Here is a 25818-nt window from a genome sequence, read left to right as displayed (position 1 = left end):
AGAAGAATCGCAAATTTTTAAAGATAAGATTGTGTCGATAGCGCAGAGACATATTTCCATCGTTTGACGCAGCTGTTGTCAGTAAAATGCTAAGTGGGGTATCTTAACGAGTCATGCTCACAGCAGCATCTAGAACACATGTTTTGAAAAGCTCAGAAGTCGTGACCGGTCAATTGTATGCACGGATTGAGTTGCGTAATTCGAACATAAATGATAACTCGGAATTGCTCTGCCTCAGAATCTGTAAAAAGATAAAGACAGGGAATGGTAGATCGTCGCCGTCGTACATGAATATCTACACAAAATAAAATATTACCAAGACTGAATTTTGCAATTTCATTAATGATCATTTACTCGCACTGAAATCGGAAAACATTAAAGTGGTGAGAGAAGTAACGTTATTTCCTAGTATTTATGATTCATCAAACTTGATATAGGTCTTAAATCACACCTTATTTTAACGAAAATGGAAATAATAACATTAAGTTGTTCTCCGGAAACCACGTACATTGTTCGTCAGTGAGCGCACCAGCAATCACACTTAGGATCACTTTCTATATTATGTTTTTGCTACTGACTCGTGTCAGTTTGATTTGAACAGTGAGATGAAAACAACAGTGGCCTCAATCCCACTATCGCACGCATTAAACCAGGGTTTACTGCGAGATTTTACTCACTGTGATTCTAGTAAAGCCAACCAGTACCCTTAAAGAGTAGTAGGAGACCCTTTACCAGTTCTTTATTAGACACAGGTTCTTCAGGAGTTGGTGTCCCGAATTTCCTGTGTCTTCTGATCTCCAACGCTTTGCATTGGAATACGGTGTGGTGCCGTTTCATCTCCCTCACTCACCACACAGACTGCACCTACAGTCTCCTTTCTCTATACACATCGCGTATAGGTGTTTCTTAAAGTTCCCATGGCCTACCATTAGTCATACAATGAGTTTATGTGTCTCCTGTTCAAGGCCAGGATTATAGTACTTCTCCTAATACATAGCTTTGGCATCATTAGCTTGCCATGTTTTTGATTTTGGATCGCAATCCAATATTCTACATGTTGCCTTCTCACCTAGTTTCTTAGTTTTTATTTAATCATGCTCATTTCAGTTACCGTTGTGTGGTGTATCAGCATTTAATCATGTGGAGTCATGAACTAGATCAGTTCTGACTACGACAGAGTCCTAGGAAATCAGTCTCCCTCCAAGGACGTTGTGGAAATAGTTCCGCGCTCCACCGCGAGAGAGCAGCTCAGCCGACGGCGCTAGCTGCTGCAACGTGTTGTGTAGACTCTTTGTCAGTGACATCACAAGCAGCGAGGAAGGCGGCTGTAATGAACCGTCGTTTCGAGTGATATGTGGTGCTGCTGTCTTTCGATGATAGTATAGTCTTGTATTTGGTTTTGCCATCACACATACTCGAAGTGAAAACAGTATAACGATATTACCGTGGATTTAGTTGACGTTTGCCTGTATTTGCTTGCTTGCTGTAGTACACGTGTGTGTAACGGAAATTCCGCGCTGTGTTTTGAACTTTAAATCTCGTCTTGAACGTAATCTGATGTATCTGCATGTTCAGAAGGGGGCGAGGCCCCAGAGAGTAAATATCAACTAAAGAAAGTGATTCTTCGCGACACCGTTCCTTCTTTTTGAATTCTAGAAGAGAACTTCTGCATGCGGAAAATTATTACGCTAGAAAAATGTCTAAACCAAATTTTGTTGATGGCATTTGTTTGAACTCTGACCACATTGGACTCCTGAGTGTTGTGGAAGATAGACTGGACAAATTAATCAAGAAAGAACCCATCACCAATGTTTACAACGTTGAGCACACTCCGTTTGCAAGGTATGTAATTAGACTTGATACTATTTTATGCAGCCTTAATCACGCCAAGCATTGAAAGCAACATATTTGTGCTAACTAATGTATAGTACTATGTGCAACGTAATACATCCCAGTTGTGGGGAGCTGAGTAGCATTTCATCACGGTGCGATATTGTTAAGATCACAAATCAAGAAGTAAATACACCAACGCTCATTTCGCGTTGTATACAAAATTATTTACAAAGCATTTTAAGCGTCAGAATATTTACAGATTTCGGATTCTTTCCTTTATTGGTACGTACCATAGTTTCTTTCACATTTTGTCGGGTATCACGGATGTATCGTATTATAAAGCAGATCTCGTATATAAAAATGTCTTTTGTGAATTTGAGAAATTGAGAGAACGTCAGCAAAAGTGCGATTTGCCTTTAAAGCATCTGCGAGCTCATCGTTTTCACATGGGATATTGTGAATGAAACTCACAATTTTCGTCGATGGATTTGTTTTCGCTGTTTATATTGGGCAGTTCGTGAAAGTAGCGCGGCGTACTTGTAGAGTTGTTTAGGAGCAAGTATTATTATTGAACTTTGGAAAACTTGACGCCTTACATTGTTTTGTACATACCAGCAAGAGTACGGATTGCTCGAGTAATTTCATTCTTTAGACACAACGGAGTTCTGAGGATGATAGTTTCCACGAGCCTCGTAACACAGTACTTGCGTGATAAGCTGTTTGTCCTTCTACTGGATGTATGCAGGTTCTTGCGTCAACGCTACTGTGTGTATGCAAAGGCAAACGTCACGTGTTTATTGACGGTTCAGGAATGCCAACACCAGTCGCTTTTGACAGGAACCGCACAAAAGAAATTCCTGTATCATTGTTGTTAAATAAGAGTCAGCTGAAGGCAGAGCTAAACGAATGAAACAGAAGAAATGTGATCACTGTTCGGGTTAGCACTTGTTAGTATTTGTAGGCAAATTCCAAATCTCGCTCTCGTTGAAGATTACGTAGTGATTGCTATGTAATTTCCAATAAACGACTGTTTATAAGCATTGATGTTTTGTTTACATAGCAAATTAGTACAAGGAAGGACCGCAGTGCATCATTTCGTAGTTTGACCATTCAAAGAGTTACCTGACCTTTCTGTTCAGACAGTGAGAATGTGTTACTCATTTTGGTTCTATGCGTATTGTTTTACCTATTATGTACGAAGAGTTATGCGTATTTATAGCTATTTTTGGCATCATGGAACTTTACAGACCCAATGTTTACCTCACCATAGTCAAAATTTTAAGTTCGTAACTATGTTGCTCATACGGAAACGTAAACAATACACAACGGGGGACTTTAAATTGGAAGCTAAGTTCTTAATCTCGGAGTTGCTGACTTAACGCCAGTCTGCTTGTTTATTCTGTGTGGTAGGTTGCATGAGAGTTATTGATGCCTTCTTAGTTAATACTACACTCTTGACATTTTTCTGTCGGTTTAACGTCAGTGAACTACCCGCGCCGAACAGCATGAGCTTTCTCATAAACTGACTAAAATTAGAAACTGCTCAAGAACTTTAATCTGCAGCAAATATTTCAGAGGCGAGTTCCGGGTCAATAATGGACCGATATCATTTCAGTGCGTCAGTCGTGTATGCTGATGTTTGCGCAAAAGCTTACCAGTAGCTTATAGAAGGAAACACATTGGAAAGAGAAAAAAAAAGTAATTTACTGGTAAATATTTGTGAACAGATCTCCACCGCCATTAATCTGCTTAAACTAATCCTTCCAAATATTATGTAGCCAATAATACCTAATACATTCTTTCTGAATTATATTGCACTGCCCACGTTAACGTCAACCATTGTAAGGAATTGCGTGTACTTTTGTTTTATACACCAAACATGTTTTATTGCGTTTCCGCCATCCTCAGTGTGGGTGTGTTCAATTGCCATCTTTTTCAATTCAGACTGACAAATTCGCAGCCCCAGGAATATATTCATTTCTTACTAATAATTAGAAATCTGTTGACGCTTCCTCTTCAGTAAAGTGTCGTCATCGATGGGTTCCAAAGATATTCGTACTATCGGAAGTTTTGTGCAGCCAAAAGCCTGTGCTTCCATACCGTTTTTGTGGTTTTCATGATGGATACAATATTCGCATCAGCATGTATGCGTTCGTATGTGTATGACTTGATGGAATATTTCATGTGTATTGTTAATTTGTTGTCCTGTCGATGACGACGTCATTAAATATGCCCCACAATCTTGGACAGGGTAAGAATTTTGCAGGAACCATCTCAGCATTCGGTTGAGGGAAACCAATGTAAACTTTAACTTGATGGTCGGCGGCTTTTTGAACTCTGCTCCTCTAAATGTGGGCCCACTATGCGCGTTTGATGTGGTGCGTTTGATAAATTAACATTGTGGAGACGTTTTTTTCCGTGTTTAATGTGGAATGAACACGTAAAACTAATCATAGCAATGTAAACGGATGAATCATCCGCGTGTTCCACCCTCTTACAATGTTTTCAGTCGACTGAGGCTCGGGTATAGCTCTTCAGGCTGGAACCGTTACCAGATGGAATTGATCGAGGAAATAGAGAAGATCCAAAGACTAGCAGCACGTATCGTCACAGTATCATTTAGTGAGAGCGAAAGCGTCAAGAAACTGCTGCTCCAACTCTCCGTGGCAAACGCTATAAGAGGCGTAGCGTGTTGGTGTGGCTTACTGTTAAAATTCTGATACCGTACGTGCTGAAGATTAGATGAGTGGATTACGTAACTAATGAGGAGGTACTGAATAGGATTGGGGAGAAGAGGAATTTGTGACACAACTTGGCTATAAGAAGGGGTCGGTTGGCAGGACACATTCTGAGGCATCAAGGGATCACCAATTTAGTGATGAAGGGAAGCGTGGCGCATAAAAATCGTAGAGGGAGGCCAAGACATCAGTACACTAAGCAGATTCAGAACGATGTAGGCTGCAGTATTTACTCGGAGATGAAGAGGCTTGCACAGGATAGAGTAGCATGGAGAGATGCATCAAACCAGTATTTGGACTGAAGACCACAACAACAACGCACCTAGACTAGTCAGCAAATGTATTGCTTTCTGCTGCGTAAAACTCGAAAAAAGGCTGTAGAGGTAAAATTAGTGAGATTAGAGCTCATACGAAGGTTTACCAACAATCCTTCTCCCCGCGATCTATTCGTGGCTGGGAGAGGAAAGGTGGGAAGTGGAAGTGATACAAAAATTATCCTCCGCCAAACACAACAAGATATGAACTACTAGGCAACAACACTATATCGTCTGTGGCTGGCTAATTTGTAAATTAGTATACCCACTCTGCATTTTATGGGCTGTCTGAAACAATCGATGGGTGGTGACAGCATATTCGCAAATTGTATGCAAAAGATAAAGAATGTCTTCAGTGATCAATAGATTTTTAGATATTACAAGTCCCTAAAACTTTAGAGTATTCTCTTCGATCAGTTACCTCTTCGCACTTTTTTCATAATAAGCGTGACTAGTTTCGCACGCAGTAATTGGCGTAGATGTGATGTTAAAACATATTTTCTGAGTAGTGTACATCTATACTCCCTAAGATTACCTTATGGTGAGCAGGAAGAAAGATTGCTGATAAACCTCCATCCGAGTTCTCTAGTTTCTACCTTCATAATCTTTTCGGGGGCATATATAAGCGGAAGCAATCTACTGACTGATGGCTCTTGGAACGTGTACTCGCAGACTTAGTAAACCACACAGAAACGAAACATGAAGAAATTAGACAATAGCTGCATTAATTTAGAAAAATGGGGCAAATTGAAAATTTGTGACAGACTGCGATTCCCCTGCTTACTAAACTTGACCACACACTACTGATGTAGTGCCCTCTTCCTCATTTCTCGAGGCATCTCGCCGATTTCCGTTAAGAGTACGAGCTTGTTATGCATGTGCACTGAAGGGGGCAGTGGGCGTCATCGTCTCAATGATATATGTCGCGTCTATTCCTTCGGACATGTCCGAAAGAACAGACACCACATACACACGGAAACGCACATCTTTCTTGTACCGTCTGCCACTGAAGTTCGTTGACCATTTTCATAACGCACTCGCGCTGACTAAAAAACCTGAGATGAAGCCCACTGATATTCGTTGGTTTTGCTCTCCCTCTCCCCCACTCTCCCTCCCTCGCTCCCTCTCTCTACCTGTGTATCACGAGGTCCCAGGTTCGATTCCCGGCCGGGTCAGGGATTTTCTGCGCCCTGGGACTGGGTGTTTGTGTTGTCCTCGTCATTTCATCATCATTCGGGAAGTGGCGAGATTGGAACTCAAAAGATTGGGTACTTGTTCGGGTGCTGATGACGTCTGCCCTCTCTGTCTCTCCTGTTAATGGAATCCAGTAAGGGTCCCAGAGTCATGAGCAATATTAAATCGACGGGACGCAATCAGTTTTTGTATTGCTCGCTTGTTGTGTTTAAGAAAACCATCCGCGATATGGGAACAGCTCATTTACAGAGATCATAGGAGTAAAACAACTGACGCTAAATTGGACTAGTAAAATCTGTTCTGGCGTTGCGTGTAAACAGGAAAGCAGCTGCATTTGTTATTAGTATTATTCCATATGTTGTCACACGTAAACATGGTATGAAAACCGCACGAACGAGAAAATGACATGGAAATAAGTGACTAAGGCGTAGAAAAACAATTAAAATTGTTCAACAGAGGAAAGATTACTGGACATGGCGGGATACCAGTTCAATTTTACACTGAGTGTGCAAAAGAACTTACCATTTTCCAGCAGCAGCAGGGTTCCAGAGACCTCAAGAGGAGCGAAGCTTTCCTAATGATCGGAAAAAAGCACAGGTCATTCTAGCTTTCAAGAAGGAAATGTTTACTAACAAAGGAAGTAGCTTAGAACATACTCGTACCACGGAACTCGAATATTTGTCATCAATCCGGAGCCTCAAATGCAGAAGCTTGGAGATAAGTGTTGCCATCTGTTGCTGGGTACGGGAATAATCAAAGTTGACATTGGTCTCACATTAGGATGTGTAGGGGTGAGACCAGTGTCAGTTTTGATACTTTCATTACCCAGCAACAGAGAGCAACATCTATCTCTTGAGTTTTGCATTTGATGGTCAGTACGTTTTTCCGCGCATATCTTCAAATATCCACAGCATTCTTCATATTTCATAAACTGTTTATGAGGTATCGAAATGATATTTTGGTAAAAAGATATCACACGAAGAGTACTGTGCCGTATGGGTATTGTGCAAAGCTTCATTATCTATCGCGTTATTCCACTAGCTACAAACTCTGCCGACGAAAGAAAGTAATTTTTAAGGACCATCGAGAACTGTTAAAACGAGAAATGGTATGAGTTTTGGAACAACATAAGTGTTTATACGTTTATTTTGTACCGAGGATGTGCTTTTTCATGAGATGCTGACCTTACTTTTCCTCAGTTCCTCACTTAATAAACCGTTGCTTCAGAATTGTCTCGCAATTGCGTCTGCGCATATTCATGAGGTGAGACTGTAAATTCCGCCTAGTTTTGGCAAAAGAAGCAGGTTTTGACGTGACAACAAGAGAATTGCGTAGGGTTTACTCAAAATTCCCCACTCCTGACTCTTCGCTGAACCTGTTGTTTAGGCGCTGGTCAACAGCATGTAAGAGTTCTACAAAATGCATTACACTGTGCTGTCTGTGGTAATGATATTTCTTCTGCTACCGGTTTCGGTCTTAAACCATCTTCAGCGGCAGAAAACTTATAGCAGATTTAACACATGTCGTACATGCTTTGTCATAAATTACTTCTGAAAACCATAATTAGCAATATAAATGGAGAATCCTAGCAAGATTACAATACGATGGGTCACTCAGAAAAATAATGGTTCGAATGGCTCTGAGCCATATGGGACTTAACATCTGAGGTCATCAGTCACCTAGACTTCTACTTAAACCTAACCAAGCTAAGGACATCACACACATCCGTGCCCGAGGCAGGATTCGAACCTGCGACCGTAGCAGCAGCGTGGTGCCAGACTGAAGCGCCTAGAACCGCTCGGCCACAGCGGGCGGCTCACTCACAAAAGACAACATATATTGTATCAGATGGAGATGGTTAAAGACTGAAACCTATAGCAGAATGAATATCATTATCACAGACAGCACAGTGTAATGCATTTTGTAAAAATCTCTGAAAGTTACAAATGGTTAACAAACCAGGAGAAAATAATTCGCTGAATTTTCGGCGGAATTCTTTTTAGATACTGACCAGAGAGGTTACAGATTTCTTTGATTGGTCACCATGCAAGTGTGGGTGTGGAGCGGCCCTGCTTAATATTTACCAAAACAGTGAGTGAGTGCAGGCGTCAGTTCAGAAATGCACTTCCCCTGCTGCGCTCTGAGCGACCCCCCACCACTGCTGCTCTCCCCACGCTACCCCAGCCGACGGCGCAATTAGCGGCCACAGTATTTTGCGCGCACTGTACTCAGGCGATGCAAGAGAAGCGTTCTGCCTTGTGGTGTGGTCTAACATCGAAATTTAGAGACTGTACTTTCCTAGAAGAGTCACCCAATACATTGCTTCCTCCTGCGTCTATCTCGCGAAAATTGAAGAGGAAAATTAGGAGGCTCACCTTGTGCCATATGCTACTGGAAGTGGCAGTGGTGCGGAAAGTACTCTCCGCCACATACTGAAAGGTGGCTCTCGGAGTGAATGGATGTAGACGCAGACCGCGCTGTGAGGTGAGGTGTCCCGCCTGGAGACGGGGGACTCACCTGCTGCAGCATCAGCAGCGCCCCGGCGTCGCTGAGTGGGCGCAATTGGCCCTTCCTGCGAGCGAGCGGCGCCCCCATTCAGCTGATGCGCCGCGGCGCCTGCTGGCCGAGAGCGTCGCTGCCAAGTCATACGTCACCGTCTCCCTCTGCCGTACACTCACTCACTCACTCCTTGCCCGCGCCCACCACCGTCGTCAACTGCACCTGCGGAATTAACTCGCGTGTTGCGCTATGAGTAAATGTAGCGGCGGAGATGGTGAAGCGTCGAAGAACCCTACACACGAACCAACCGACCGACAAATTGGACACGTAGCGCTCATCCGATTAGCGTGCCGTGTGCAGCGCTGTCGTACCAACAGCCCGACAAAAGTTAGTATTTTGCCAATGCGCGCGAGTTTAAATGGCGGACGAAACATTGACAGCGTTTCTGGAGAAGCTTAAGTTCTGTAGATTTTTGTGGGACACGTCGTGCGAGTAATAGGAACAGAGATAGAAGGTATGAAGCACGTGTTTCATTTTTAACGAATCCATAATGGTTTATATGGCACAGAGATGGAGTAAAAGATACATATTTTATGAATAAAAGTCCGTCGACCTTCTGTATTTTGGTTTTTAGATTTTATTTCCAATACTTACCGGAAATGAAAGCTAAAAATAGAAATACAGACAGATTAGGTCTTACATTTAATTTCCGATGCGTTCTTTCTTTCGCTTGCGCCTTTATCCCGCAGTTTTGCAGGGTCGGCATGGTTAGAATCGGATTTAGCGAGGTTATTATGAAGGGATGGCCAGATGCCCTTCCTGCCGCCACCCTGTACCCCCTTGGGACGGAATTAGTGTACCCCAGTTGTCTGCGTCTAGTGTAATCCATGGGATAGTGTGAACGTGTTCAGATGTCTGCGAGTCGTGTAACAGAGACGGGACATGGGGACCAGCCCGGTATTCACCTAGTGGGATGTGGAAAACCGCCTAAAAACCACATCCAGGCTGGCCAGCACACCGGCCCCCTTCGTAAATTCGCTGGGCGGGTTATCGCAAGTAAAACCTAAAAACCGAAATATAGTCAATGGACATAAGTTTTATAAATCAGCATGTATCCAAACCTTCTGCTGGGAAGAGCAAATTTTTTCCCAGTTGCTAAATGCTTCATTTCTTTTATATCTGTTGCATTTATTGTGCATCACCACCATTCCTAGTCTTTCTTCTTCACATTTGAAATCAGAATCTTAAATTTACTGTTAGCATAAATAAATAAAATTTACATTAACATCTCTTTATATCATTCTAGATAATGCCTGTTGGGATACAACAGCACTGAATTTGCCACTCACTGGAAACTGTAATGTAGCTAACAGCCTCTCCTCGCAGCTTATAGCGTCTCTCATGACCTTTTTTTTGTGTTAAGAAGGATTTGATGTTCAGAAGCTCTGAAATGCATGATTCATCCAGTCTTCGATAATTATGAAAATCATCGGCTCCCATCTGCTTAAGCAACAGAACGTGCGTGAATTTCTTTCCTCGAATTGGCCACTTCTTTGCCCATAGCATTCTCTCTCTCTCTCTCTTTCTTTTTCCGGCCTTGTTACCTCTAAAGCAGCCAAGGCAAACCCCAGTTTTCGATCCTTTTTAAACCAAAGGCGATCTCGTAAAACATAAAATCAACGAACTCAGGATGAACAAATCGCTAAGAACAGTCAGTCGGGACGTGTGCAGGGTGCCACGAAATTGTTCGGTCGGCCGCGTTGTGAGTGTGTGGGGTCCTTTAACATCATAAAGCAAGATTCCGAAGTTTATCAGACTCTGTGGAGATGTTAATCACGTAACGAGTATTCAGTAACTAAACTTTGTTCCATTCCGAACGGAAGTAAACATCAGTATTGGGAGTGACCACCATGTGCACGAATGGACTGTTGTATTCGTTGAGGCGTGGAAGCAGAGAGAATTCGAATGCAATCTTGAGGAATTTATTACCATTCCTGAGGCACGTGCTGTGTCAGTTTTTATGAAGACTGGAGCCATACTAGACATGCACTACGGGTGACAAATCAGAGACCAGGCATGGAGGTCAAGTCGATTGTGATGTGAACTGCAGTGTAGTTGACTTGTATTGCTTGAATACGCCATCTGTGACCCCAGTATGAATGTCGTGCTAACAAGGTTTCCATTCTGTCAACGTGCTGGCGAGCACCTGCCCTCTATTCAGCAGTTACCAGAAGAATCCTTTTGTGATACCCAGTAGCTTCCCACATCATGACAGGAGAAGCGGCAGAGGTATGCGTCTCGAGACTGGCAGCTTCCTGTGACGTGTGGCCTGGTCGTCAGACCGCCTCAAGCGTTAGCGAGACTCAGTACTCAACAGCACGGAACGCCACTCTGTATCCGGGAGGGCTGTGGCTGCACACAGTGTTATATTGTGTGTCGTCAGTGGTACGGCGGGAACAGAAAACAAAGCGTGGCAACTCGAGGTTGGAACTGTTGATATTTTTGAAAATATCGGTAATCTGATATATTTAAGAAATATCGGTATCAGCCCTCAGTGTATCGAAAGTGGTATCGATGAAAAAATATCGACGTACCGGCCTATAAAAATATCGGCTCCACGTTGTAAATATATTGCCGGTTTTATATATGTATGTTTACGTATTAATTTATTATTGGATATTCTGTACATCAAGCTAGCTGCGTGCTTTTCCCCCTTGGTGCAAGAACTGAAAAGAAAACGAGGCGCGTTTACGCCTAGCGATAACCTCTTTGCCAACGATGGTGACTGCATGTAGGTGGCACAACAAAAAGTGTCCGATGGGTCCGTCGTTCGGTTTCGTCACATACCGAATTTGTGTGGAACCTTTCATGTCGACTTCCCTGTCCTTATTTATTTATTTTTTTATTCAGCAAACGCCAGCGACCTAGCAGTTGCAGTGTCAAAATTGCATGGTGAAGTTAAACGTTGCAGTTTCTGTTGGTCAATTACGTCAGAACATCGCCTCACATGTCTCTGTCCACCGCAAAAACCCATCTTGTCATTCGTATTATGGTCATCTTTTTCAGCAACTGTTTTTGAAGAATTTCGATGTGAACAAATAACACAATAGTTGCGTTATAAATACTTCTTAAAGCAACTGGTGCGTTGTTTTCTTCACATCGGAAATCTCGTTATTCCATTCACACCGTCACCACGTAGTGTAACCAGACTTCTTTTGTACCATCTATACTTGCTTTATACAGTCAAAGAGAGAGACTGGGCACGATGTAAGCTCAAAAAGTAGTGAGACTCCTTCACACAGTGAAAGTAAAATTATGCTCTACTACAATTTCAATAGGTCAAGTTCAAGTATTTAACGACAATTGTGGAAAAAATATAAAACCGCTAATACCGACCAGGCTGTTCGTGGTAACACTCTGTATTTCATCCATCTATTTCTCAGGGACTCTCGAACAATCGTACAATGTTCTCCTCGGAGTAGCCTCTGTGGAAAGACCTGGGCATATTTTTCTCTCCACACTAGAGCGCTATGACAAACAACCTGTACAGTTTGCCGATGTAATGGGCCCGTTTCCCTCGTGTCAGTGAGTTGACCTTGCTGAAGGTTGGAAAGATGGCGATAAGTTGAATGTGCACGTGCTGTTTGACTTGCTGTAGTACCATCTCCACGTAAAGAAGAAACGATACATGTCATGCACAGTGTTCTTCATTTGTAGGGTTTATTTTTTCCGATAATTAGTATGTTTATAAGTATAAAATTTTAATGAACAAAGCCGACAGGCATCTAAATCCTGGTGTTTGGTACCGTTCTGTCAAGGTGTTTATAGTGTAACGGCATCCATTTCCGGCAGCGTACGAGGCTTATCGATACGTATGGGCCGCTTGCTAATATTTAAAAGTAGGCAGCACATAACTGTTGCAAGAACACAACGCAAACTAGTGACTGTTTACAAAGACGTAGAAGTTGTCTCTTCATTCAGTAGTCGGTTGCCAAAAGATCACGTGCTCTTACTGATCTGCTGTAACAGATAGGAAAATTTCTGGCAAGATTAAAGCTGTGTGACGGGTGGTACTCGAACTTGGTACCTTTGCACGTCGCGTGCAAGTGCCCTACCGCCTGAGGTATCCAGGAACAGCCGAGAATCGAAGCACTTGAGATGTGGTGCTACGGAAAATGTTGAAAACTGGGTGAAGTGGTAAGCTTGGAATGAGGTGTTTCTCCGCAGAATCGAGAAAGAAAGGAATGTGTGGAAAATACAGAAAGGAAGAAGGGACGGGATGGTACGGCACATGTCAAGACATTACGGAATAATTTCCGTGGTACTAGGGGGAGCTGGAGGGGATGAAGCTGTAGAGAAAGGCAGCGATTGGGATACATCCAGCAAATAAGACGTGGTTTGCATGAGCTGTTCTGAATGCAAGAGATTGGCACAGGAGAGGAACTCGTGGCGGGCAGCGTCTAACCAGTCAGAAGACTGATTAAGAAAAGTGTTCTCATTCTCAAGTTGTGCGTGCGTACAGTGTGGGTAATTTGCACGCTTTGAGAGCGTATACGCAGTTCCTAACTGTAATGCTTGCCTTATTTACTTAAACCTGTAAGATTGTACCTCATAATGAGTAGATTTTGACGGGGTTTTAAGTTCTGAAATTCGGTCAGTAATTACAGGGTGTTGCAAAAAGGTACAGCCAAACTTTCAGGAAACATTCCTCACACACAATAAAGAAAAGGTGTTACGTGGACATGTGTCCAGGCGCGTAATTTCCATGTTAGAGCTCATTTTAGTTTCGTCAGTATGTACTGTACTTCCTCGATTCACCGCCAGTTGGCCCAATTGAAGGAAGGTAATGTTGACTTCGGTGCTTGTGTTGAAATGTGACTCATTGCTCTACAGTACTAGCACATCAGCACGTAGCATCAAAAGGTTAGTGTTCATCACGAACGTGGTTTTGCAGTCAGTGCAATGTTGACAAATGCAGAGTTGGCAGATGCCCATTTGATGTATGGATTAGCACGGGGCAATAGCCGTGGCGCGGTACGTTTGTAATCGAGACAGATTTCCAGAACGAAGGTGTCCCGACAGGAAGACGTTCGAAGCAAATGATCGGCGTATTAGGGAGCACAGAACATTCCAGCCTATGACTCGCGACTGGGGAAGACCTAGAACGACGAGGACACCTGCAATGGACGAGGCAATTTTTCGTGCAGTTGACGATAACCATAATGTCAGCGTCAGAGAAGTTGCTGCTGTACAAGGTAACGTTGACCACGTCATTGTATGGAGAGTGCTACGGGAGAACCAGTTGTTTCCGTACCATGTACAGCGTGTGCAGGCACTATCAGCAGCTGATTGGCCTCCACGGGTACACTTCTGCGAATGGTTAATCCAACAATGTGTCAATCCTCATTTCAGTGCAAATGTTCTCATTACGGATGAGGCTTCATTCCAACGTGATCAAATTGTAAATTTTCACAATCAACATGTGTGGGCTGACGAGAATCCGCACGCAATTGTGCAATCACGTCATCAACACAGATTTTCTGTGAACGTTTGGGCAGGCATTGTTGGTGATGACTGGGCCCCATGTTCTTCCACCTATGCTCAATGGAGCACGTTATCATGATTTCATATCGGATACTCTACCTGTGCTGCTAGAACATGTGCCTTTACAAGTACGACACAACATGTGGTTCATGCACGATGGAGCTCCTGCACGTTTCAGTCGAAGTGTTCGTACGCTTCTCAACAACAGATTCGGTGACCGATGGATTGGTAGAGGCGGACCAATTCCATGGCCTCCACGCTCTCCTGACCTCAATCCTCTTGACTTTCATTTATGGGGGCATTTGAAAGCTCTTGTCTACGCAACCCCGGTAGCAAATGCAGAGACTCTTCGTGCTCGTATTGTGGACGGCTGTGATACAATACACCATTCTCCAGGGCTGCATCAGGGATTCCATGCGACGGAGGGTGGATGCATGTATCCTCGCTAACGGAGGATACTTTGAACATTTCCTGTAACAAAGTGTTTGAAGTCACGCTGGTACGTTCTGTTGCTGTGTTTCCATTCCATGATTAATGTGATTTGAAGAGAAGTAATAAAATGAGCTCTAACAGGGAAAGTAAGCGTTTCCGGATACATGTCACATAACATATTTTCTTTCTTTGTGTGCGAGGAATGTTTCCTGAAAGTTTGGCTGTACCTTTTTGTAACACCCTGTATATGCAATACTGAAAATCAAATATTTTTGTTGTCCTGGAAGCCGTTAGAAAGGCAAATTGCAGTTGCTCCATATTGTTTCTTGAACCATTGTCTGTCAGGCGTCTTCTCCCATAGGATATGCGTATTTTTTTCTGGGGGTTTCAAAGACTTTGCATCACACATTCCCGAATGCGACGAATCTTATGCAAGTATCATGATTTTTCTTGATTCTTGCTTCCATTATCAAGAGTAACGTCGTAACTGCCTCTCTGCTGCGTTTACTTACCTTAAAAGTCTAAACCGTAATGCAATTCCAAAGCGGAGTTTTCTCGCGCCTGTTGCATCGCCGCGGTAAGTATGCGGGCTGCATCTCCTGTGCTTAGAAGCGCACGTTAAGCATCCGCGCTTCTTGGAAGACGCTGGATAGTCGGCAACTTTGCTACTGGTCCCATGTTACGTAAATGCTTTGCCACGCAGACCTCCGCAGGGCCGTTTTGTTATCTGGCAAGAAGGCAGAAATTTTTCTTGATAACGAGCGTGTAGAAAGGTTTTAAGGTTTTATGTGTATCGGGACGCTTGCTAAAATTTTTGGGTGGGTTGTTTTAATGTAACTCAATGTCTGGTTCATCCTTCTTTCATTCAGTAATTGAGCTTGACAACAATGTATCAGTTTCGATTTTTGATTGCGTCTTCATTACTCTTTTAATACTTTTTATTAAACTGAGACGCAGCCATCTACAAAAGTATCCTGACAATATCTGGTCCTCCCTGTAATGTTGTGTGTGGCCTCATTGCTTTTTTTTAAAAAACTAATTTGTGCCTGATTTTATTCTGAGAAGCTCAGTAATGTATGTAAATACCGTAAATGTAAATGTGATTCAAAAAGTACTTGAAGTGAAGCGCAGCTGGGCAGCAAGAAACTCTTTAGCGCACTATCCCCGCAACGATAGTAGTTGTGAATCTTTGAGCGTTGACTCTAAAAAAAAGACAATTGATTTATTAAAAAAAAGAGGACGGATTACGAGGCCGTAGCTCTGAACGTATTGTTACATTTAATGAAAATTAATATTTTAGTGATAAAACCGAGTAATGTATGTGTAAGAGTTGCCAAACATTTATGTATACAAATTTTCTAGAAGTGAAGAATAGAAATATCTTGTTTTTGGAAAAGGAGGTGAATTTCAGTGTCTTCGCCGTCCATCAATCGACAGAATTGTAAGTGTACAAAGTTCACTAAAATACAGGAAAAGAAATGCATTCTCTACAGTTTTCATTCAATAAGTAACAACCTCTCATAATTTCTTAATTACAGTAATTAGATTATGTTTTTGTACAATAGTATGGTGCTGAACTCCTCTGACCAATTTTGATGTAGCGGGACGTGTAGTTTGAAGGGTGTTTGTGAGCCAAGCAATCTCCTTTTCTCACGAAAAGCAGATTGCTGTTTGATCTTATTTACTTACAACAGTGGTCCATTTCCATAATATTGTCCTCAAGTACATCGCCCTTGTATAAACCCTCTATATACTCCGTCCACCTTTCTGCCTTCCCCTCTTTGCTTAGAACTGGGTTGCCATCTGAGCTCTTGATATTCATACAAGTCGTTCTCTTCTCTCCAAAGGTCTCTTTAATTTTCCTGTAGGCAGTATCTGTCTTACCCCTAGTGAGACAAGCCTCTACATCCTTACATTTGTCCTCTAGCCATCCCTGCTTAGCCATTTTGCACTTCCTGTCGATATCATTTTTGAGACGTCTATATTCCTTTTTGCCTGCTTCATTTACTGCATTTTTATATTTTCTCCTTTCATCAATTAAATTCAATATTTCTTCTGTTACCCAAGGATTTCCACTAGCCCTCGTCTTTTTACCTACTTGATCGTCTGCTGCCTTCACCACTTCATCCCTCAGAGCTACCCATTCTTCTTCTACTGTATTTCTTTCCCCCATTCCTGTCAATTGTTCCCTTATGCTCTCCCTGAAACTCTGTACAACCTCTGGTTCTTTCAGTTTATCCAGGTCCCATCTCCTTAAATTCCCACCTTTTTGCAGTTTCTTCAGTTTCAATCTGCAGTTCATAACCAATAGATTGTGGTCAGAATCCACATCTGTCCCAGGAAATGTCTTACAATTTAAGACCTGGTTCCTAAATCTCTGTCTTACCATTATATAATCTATCTGATACCTTTTAGTATCTCCAGGATTCTTCCAGGTGTACAATCTTCTTTTATGATTCTTGAACCAAATGTTAGCTATGATTAAGTTATGCTCTGTACAAAATTCTACAAGGCGGCTTCCTCTCTCATTCCTTCCCCCCAATCCATATTCACCTACTATGTTTCCTTCTCTCCCGTTTCCTACTGACGAATTCCAGTCACCCATGACTATTAAATTTTCGTCTCCCTTCACTACCTGAATAATTTCTTTTATCTCGTCATACATTTCATCTATTTCTTCATCATCTGCAGAGCTAGTTGGCATATAAACTTGTACTACTGTAGTAGACATGGGCTTTGTGTCTATCTTGGCCACAATAATGCGTTCACTATGCTGTTTGTAGTAGCTAACCCGCACTCCTATTTTTTTATTCATTATTAAACCTACTCCTGCATTACCCCTATTTGATTTTGTATTTATAACCCTGTAATCACCTGACCAAAAGTCTTGTTCCTCCTGCCACCGAACTTCACTAATTCCCACTATATCTAACTTTAACCTATCCATTTCCCTTTTCAAATTTTCTAACCTACCTGCCCGATTAAGGGATCTGACAGTCCACGCTCCGATCCGTAGAATGCCAGTTTTCTTTCTCCTGATAATGACGTTCTCTTGAGTAGTCCCCGCCCGGAGATCCGAAAGGGGGACTATTTTACCTCCGGAATATTTTACCCAAGAGGACGCCATCATCATTTAATCATACAGTAAAGCTGCATGCCCTCGGGAAAAATTACGGCTGTAGTTTCCCCTTTCTTTCAGCCGTTCGTAGTACCAGCACAGCAAGGCCATTTTGGTTAATGTTACAAGGCCAGATCAGTCAATCATCCAGACTGTTGCCCCTGCAACTACTGAAAAGGCTGCTGCCCCTCTTCAGGAACCACATGTTTGTCTGGCCTCTCAACAGATACCCCTCCGTTGTGGTTGCACCTACGGTACGGCCATCTGTATCGCTGAGGCACGCAAGCCTCCCCACCAACGGCAAGGTCCATGGTTCATGTAACTAAGAGAGTCGTATTTTAAACCTTAAAGAAGAATAACTTCCTCTAAATTGTAATACATCACCAACTGGTGCAGAAGCTGATCATTCAAGGAGGCAGCAATCAAATTTGAGGTACCAGTTACGACTCAATCAAAAATCTCTCTCTCAACGCATATATAAATATTCATACTATTAAGATAAGTCATTTTATATCCCTTGTTTTTATTAGTGGTCAGCTAGCCACGTGTACGGGGTAATAACTTTAAGTGCTGTGTACGGCTTATTGTAGTTTTAGTATTTTATCTCTTAACTGTATCATAGTTTTGCTTAAGCATGAGGAAAGGTTGTGAACGTGCGTGTAGACACACACGCCGCTATCCGTAATTTCTGTCATTCATTTTAATATACCGATGTGATTTTGTCATTGCCAGACAGCCCTTAGAAGTTTGATATTTGTCCATGCGTCATTGACCCAACATGATTGTTTACTGGGGAAGAATTCCTTCTTGTCACTTAGTTGTTTCGTGTTGTGAAAGGCCGCCGATACCCATGCCGAGCGCCCTGAAACCGATGTGACCACCGCGATCACTTCCTCACGACCATTTTCCTCCCTCAAAGTGCTAGGAAAACCCTCACGTTGGTCTGTCACTATAAACGGCCATATTAAGAGGCTGTCCGTTACGGTCTTTCTCTGACCAGCGTGTTCCACTGGGCGTCGCCGATAATGTTGAAACCGTCGCTTGTTCTGACAGAGTTCTGTAAAGCCGCATCCGCTACTGCCTGCCAACAGTTAACGAACGAGCTGCAATTTCCGGGATCAGAGTTTAAACGGACGACGCCGAGTTCCTAATTACCACCCTCGTGCCTAAATTAGTATCCCACATCGTGAGTCTAACCCGCCATCGCAATGTGATTGAGAGGACAATTGTTGGGGCAGTTCATTTACGAAAGGAAACTTACTGGCGAAACTGAAATTACATGTGGATATGTGTGTGTGTGTGTGTGTGTGTGTGTGTGTGTGTGTGTGTGTGTGTCTTGTTTGATTTATTTTTTTTTACACTGCGTTGTATTGTTTGGTGTGTGTCATCAACCATTACTTTGTCATTCAAACATGTAAGTTACCGTTTTTATTCTTCCTCCATAGCAGTATTTAATTTTCTGTTTGTCATTGAAGACATTTTCTCACACTGTGCTACTGGAAAGGAATACTTTGTTTTGCTTTCTGTTTCCATTGACACCTCCTAAATAGTCATGCGCTATAAAAGTATCATGTGCAAACCTCCACTGGTCTCGTTTTTTACCCTAGCACTCTGCAGTGGCTCTGCGTTTTAAACACATGAAAGCGTGCAAAAATTCCAGAGCGTTCATTAGAATTTATTTATACTCTCGTTCTACGAACTGCAGCATGCGTCTGTACTAATCGTATTGACCGAAAGTGCAAGGTGCGACAGAAAAGTTCAGTGAATGACCTCAGAAAATAAAGGAAACAAGATATACAAACAGAAAATGAAGGTAGCAAGAGTTCTAAAAAATACCTTTCCTGGCCTTCAAAGCAATTTCCGTTAGTTACATCACATTTCTGACATCGGTAGTAAAGCTGTTGGAAACTGTCATCAAACGCTCCTTGTGGAATTGCTCGAACGATGTGGTCGTCCTCGTTTCGTTGTTCAAATGGCTCTGAGCACTATGGGACTTAACATCTGAGGTCATCAGTCCCCTAGACTTAGAACTACTTAAACCTAACTAACCTAAGGACAGCACACACATCCATGCCCGAGGCAGGATTCGAACCTGTATCAGCAACGCGGTTCCGGACTGAAGCGCTTGGAACCGCTCGGCCACAGCGGCCGGCGCGTTTCGTTGTAGGAAGCAGCTATTTTGTTTTGTTTAAAATGAGACCAGAGCTAAATTTGTGTCAATAGAGCCCTCCTTTACTCTATTTAATAAACAGTGATTTTAAGAATCGCGGGTCTGAAATACTACTTTTTTGCCCTAAATCTTATTAAAGAAGCCACTTTAGATACGATATGATAAAGGCACAACAGTTATCAACGGAAGTGGTCAGCACCTGAATGGGGATGGTTAATGAAATGCAACGTGTCCTATTTGATGACTATAATATGCACTAAGACGAAAATAAGGTAAAGGTATGCGCAGCAGGTGAAAATGCTAAATGTTAAATAAGACATTCTTGAAGAGATGGACTATTTTTGCCATCTCAGAAGCAGACGGAAGAAAACAGGAGGGTGTAAGACAGGCATAGTAGCAGAAAATGTACAAGGCAAAAGGGCATTCTGAGAGGATAAGATGGAATGAAGGCAGTCTGCAACGATTTTACGAGAAAAATTTTCTAGTAAAGAGGATTAAGAATCGAAGTTAGAGTATGGTTGGACACACACTGCGACCTGTATCTTTGGTAAAAACTATAGCTGAAGGGTATTGGAAGACTAGAGTCACGGACCCACGCCTAGATATGAGTGTACAAGCCAAATCGTCGATGGAGTGGGCTACAGCAGTTGGCTGAAATGGAGGGCCTAGCTGGGAAGCGACAGGAATGGTTGGTTGATTTGGCAGAGGGGACCAAACAGCGAGGTCATCGGTCTCATAGGATTAAGGAAGGATGGGGAAGGAAGTCGGCCGTGCCCTTTCAGAGGAACCATCCCGACATTTGCCCGAAGCGATTTAGGGAACTCTTAAATCAGGATGGCCAGATGCAGGTTTGTGCCGTCGTCTTCACCAATGCGAGTCCTGTCTGCTAACCTCTGCATACCTAGATGACAGGAATGGAGAAATGCTGATTGATGACTGGAACAGCAGCATGACCGATTTCTGACTTCATATGCCTGGCTTCATGTTTCTATTTTGCAGGCTTGTTAGCAGTATAAGTCCACAACAGATAAGCTTGTAATAGCTGCGAGAACATGGATTTCCCTAAATCTGAAACCAGTCAGTTTACGTATGGGATGTTGTGGATGATCGGTGTTTGATTTGTGAAGCAGACGTATCTTTGCCATTGTGTGTGAGTACAGCAGCGTTTTAGGTGTTCAGCATTGAGGCTAATGTTGTGAACTGGTAACAGGGAGCAAGCTCTGGCGGGCGCCCATTGTTTCTGCTGACCCCAGGTCGTCACGACTGGCCACCATTCGCCCCCCCCCCCCCCCTCCCAAGGCTTCGCCTGAGTGGGCATACGAGCCTCCCAGCTGCATACGCTAACTAGTGGCTGGTAGCCAACCGGCTCTTGCATCTGCCCAACACATGCCTCATTCACATTCCTCTCCACGTTTCCGGTGTAGCCTCTGCTAACACTTCTTTGCTGACGTCGGTCGTCCTTACGATGACTGGCGTTTCTATCAGTAACCAGCTGCTTTCTTTGTGCGTCACACTTCTTGGTGACGCAGTCGTTACTCTCTCTTACGCGATTTACTTTCGTGTCTCGGTTGACTACTTGTGACACGTGACTGTACTGCAGCGCCCGTGACGTTACATTCCTGTACTTAAAACGGAATCGCACCTACTACTCATCAACGCTTTCGACCAGATTTATGGTAAGTGCAGAACTTGGCCAGAAATGAACGTGACGTAAGTGGGAGCTCCAGATGGGCAAGCGTTTATTTAAAAAACAATCATTTTTGGTGGAGGTTTGGCGAGGCGTGAAATTGTAGTTTTCGCTGCTACTTTGATACTGTACCACAAGGCCTCAATAGTTGTCGAGCGGTAGTCGTAACAAATATGCTATCAGACCAAACGATTTCGATTTTTGCCGACTGATGGCTTCACGCGACACTGAGCCAAAGCGCTTCAATTTGGTTGAATAAGTGAAACAGAAAACAGATCTCATGTTTCATACCGTTTCATTTGATTTTAATTCCCTGTCCGGAAATGACCTAAATGTAGGCTCTATATCTTACCTTGTAAAAAAAAATAATTATAAAATTTGCGTAGTAGAAATTGTTCCATGTGTGTATGTGTGAGGGGGGGAGGGGGGTGGGAACTGGACTGGGCGAAGCGTAGGAAGTTCTGCGGGTCGCGTCGGTATGACTCGGCGCGTCAGCGCCATAATTGAATGTGTTGTGAGAAATGAACACCGAATGTAAGGTTATAAGGGACTGTCCTTTTTACAAAGAAATTGTTATATGAATGTACGGACAAGCAATTATAATAGAATTAGCGAACCCGACAAAGCTTCGCAATTGCTAAATATGTTTGGGAATTGGATGTACGTTCTAATCTTTCCTCCCCCCCTCCCTCCCCCCGCGCTCTCCAACCCGCTCCTCCTCCCTCCCCTTCTTTTTTCCGTCTCCTGCTCCTTCCCTCTATCTCTATCACCATACTCCTGCTCTCTGTACATCTCTTACACCACACATTCTCTCTCTCTCTCTCTCTCTCTCTCTCTCTCTCTCTCTCTCTCTCTCTCTCTCCTCCTCCCTCCATCTTTCTGTCCATTTCCTCCTCCTCCTACTTTATATGCACTTCCTCCCCCCCTTCTCCGTCCATCTCCTCATCCCCCACCCTCACCCCCCCCCCACTCTGGCCTCATTTATCGTTATTGCAAACTGAACCGTAATTTGGAATAGGAGTCAAAGTGAACTGCTAAATCGGTTGGAATCATTAGTATGTGAGAGAGACCTCTGCAACTGCTGCATGTGTGAGGATAGCAGCTTTAATGACAGTGTTTTGCATAGTTTTAATCGACGAACAGGTAGGATTATAAAGTGAGCCATAAACACTATTGTCCTGTTTTGTGAAAAATTATTGCAAAAAGGAACACAACACACAATCACACATTTTCACTGCACAACTTACGTTGTTTCTCGCTGCCAGTTTAACAAAAAGCGTTTATTCAGTAACACGTCCGTATCTCCAGTGGTTTAGGCTGTGCGTTGTCTGTCAGTCGGTCGAGAAGGTGTTTATCCAACCGAATCGTCCCTCGAATTTGTCTGAATTGAAACAAAACAGTTTCAGTGCGATCATGAGTTTATTGAAATGAAATAAATTGTAATCCAGTGTTCCCGAGTCATAATGGATCGCGCTTGAGAAATTCTTATTCGATTTGCCTCCAAACGATGTCTACGTTCTTCCTCAGTCCCATTAACTCAATGATCATCTAGTTGGTGTGCGTTGCGCGCACGCCGACCAATATCTCGACGCCTCAGTCGTGACGTATCTTTCAAAGAAATAAACCAGGAACTGAAGTCAATTTAATATTTGCAACACACCAAACACATGACACCACCGATAACACAATGAAATATCGCTTTCAATTGTATTCTCTTTCGCAAATGATAAGATTCAGTGCGGTATTTGTTACGAAAACATGCGACAGCAGAACTGTCAAATGTAATGTAACTTTTTTTTTTTTTTAGAAGAACGTAATAGCCTAATTGTCAAACAGACCGTCGCATTTGTTTCATTGGTATTTTTCCTGCAAAAATACCATCTAAGTTTCCGACTTTATAGATGGATTTTCCAAAAATTTTCTTTCATTCAAACCTTGTCCCGACAATTACGAACACAACAACAACAAAAAAAGCCAAATCTCAAGTGGTGATCTTTCATAAATGCGGGAACTGATTTTTATTTATATAGATTTATTTTTGACCAGAACAAAATTAATAGTCGATGTTCTTGACAAAAGCCGTATGGTAAATTCTGCACGCTCCTGAAAACAGAATAGGGCACATGCCGTTCATACATTGAAAAAGTCCACTTTATCTGCTCGAGAAAATGCATACTTACAAATACGTCAAAGAATATTTAGAAGGCAGATACTTTTGTGTTGTTGTTGTAGTGCGATAGCAAGATCAGAGACAGTCTTCGTGGAAGAACCATCAAGCACTTCAGTATCAAATAATGCCCGTGTGCTGAAGATAAAAGGTAACTTTGAAAACACGTGCAGACCCCCGCGGTATCGTGCTAGATGACTCAGTAGCCATCGCATTTATGTAGGTCATCAGACTAGATACGGATTGACTTTGTAACAGTGCGTACCACGTCCCTGAAAAGTCTCCTTGTTCCCATTGACTGTTTACTGCAGTGTTCTGCTATTGGAGATGTAAACATGTGGTTGTTCGTTGCCGGCGAGTAACATAACAAGAGAATTTGTTTCATATAAAGCTGTTCAAACAGGCACACAGTCTGTACGGGACTATATTGGGAGTATGGGCTGGAGATATTAGCGTATTTTCTTATTTCCTGCATAACAAAAACCAAATTGCCTTTTATCGGAAAATAAAAGTATTTCGTAACGAAATGTTTGCGTAAGATGTACAATAATGGTTTACGCAGCTTCTCGGTAAATGGTGCCTTAGCTGTAGCGTACTTGACGTTCAATCTCTGTTGGTCCGTCATGGCCCGGGGACATCGGCTGGTTAAGTAATCATCAATGTCAGTGAAATTCACCAAGAGTCGTATACTTTAAGATGTTATTTTATTTTATTTTGAAGGCTACCAGGTTTCACTGAAACTAGTAGCCTTCAAAATTAAATAACATCTTAAGTTTCACGGCTGTTGGTGAATTTCAGTGAGATTGGCAATTACGTATTTGACGTTGTGAAGAGTAGATTATGACATACTTTTTTAATGAAGCAACCTGACTGCTGATAGATAGATTCGTGAGATTCTAAGCAAACCTTATTTGAAAATCGTCAGCCGGTTGGACAAAATTTAATAGTAAAAAGCTGAATGGTACTCAACCCGAAGGTTGGTTGGAGATCTGCTGTGGTTTTCTAAGCGTGGTCGTATTGGAAATATCTTCCCCATTCTTTGAACCTGCTTATCGTGTCAAGGAGACCAACAGTTCAACGTAAGTACAATTTTACAGTGTTGTTGTTGTTGTGGTCTTCAGTCCTGAGACTGGTTTGATGCAACTCTCCATGCTACTCTATCCTGTGCAAGCTTTTTCATCTCCCAGTACCTACTGCAACCTACATCCTTCTGAATCTGCTTAGTGTATTCATCTCTTGGTCTCCCTCTACGATTTTTACCCTCCACGCTGCCCTCCAATACTAAATTGGTGATCCCTTGATGCCTCAGAACATGTCCTACCAACCGATCCCTTCTTCTGGTCAAGTTGTGCCACAAACTTCTCTTCTCCCCAATCCTATTCAATACTTCCTCATTAGTTATGTGATCTACCCATCTAATCTTCAGCATTCTTCTGTAGCACCACATTTCGAAAGCTTCTATTCTCTTCTTGTCCAAACTATTTATCGTCCATGTTTCACTTCCATACATGGCTACACTCCATACGAATACTTTCAGAAATGACTTCCTGACACTTAAATCTATACTGGATGTTAACAAATTTCTCTTCTTCAGAAACGCTTTCCTTGCCATTGCCAGCCTACATTTTATATCCTCTCTACTTCGACCATCATCAGTTATTTTGCTCCCCAAATAGCAAAACTCCTTTACTACTTTAAGTGCCTCATTTCCTAATCTAATTCCCTCAGCATCACCCGACTTAATTAGACTACATTCCATTATCCTTGTTTTGCTTTTGTTGATGTTCATCTTATATCCCCCTTTCAAGACACTGTCCATTCCATTCAACTGCTCTTCCAAGTCCTTTGCTGTCTCTGACAGAATTACAATGTCATCGGCGAACCTCAAAGTTTTTATTTCTTCTCCATGAATTTTAATACCTACTCCGAATTTTTCTTTTGTTTCCTTTACTGCTTGCTCAATATACAGATTGAACAACATCGGGGAGAGGCTACAACCCTGTCTTACTCCCTTCCCAACCACTGCTTCCCTTTCATGTCCCTCGACTCTTATAACTGCCATCTGGTTTCTGTACAAATTGTAAATAGCCTTTCGCTCCCTGTATTTTACCCCTGCCACCTT

At 42.6% G+C, this 25818-nt stretch overlaps 1 protein-coding gene across 1 annotated transcript in view; it reads left to right on the top strand.

The window, feature by feature from the left end:
• The first annotated feature begins 1307 nt into the window (after window positions 1–1307).
• The window catches only part of LOC124789271 (calcium/calmodulin-dependent protein kinase cmkB-like), a 370210-nt gene continuing 345699 nt past the window's right edge, over window positions 1308–25818 (top strand). Inside the window, exon 1 of the mRNA XM_047256576.1 lies at window positions 1308–1842. Coding sequence (XP_047112532.1) covers window positions 1697–1842 — 146 coding nt within the window. The 5' untranslated portion in view covers window positions 1308–1696. The remainder of the gene's footprint in view (window positions 1843–25818) is intronic.

Source organism: Schistocerca piceifrons, chromosome 3 (genome assembly GCF_021461385.2).
Source record: "Schistocerca piceifrons isolate TAMUIC-IGC-003096 chromosome 3, iqSchPice1.1, whole genome shotgun sequence".
NCBI lineage: Eukaryota > Metazoa > Arthropoda > Insecta > Orthoptera > Acrididae > Schistocerca > Schistocerca piceifrons.
The sequence above is the reverse complement of the archived record's forward strand: the minus strand, read 5'-3'. Positions and strand labels throughout refer to the sequence as shown.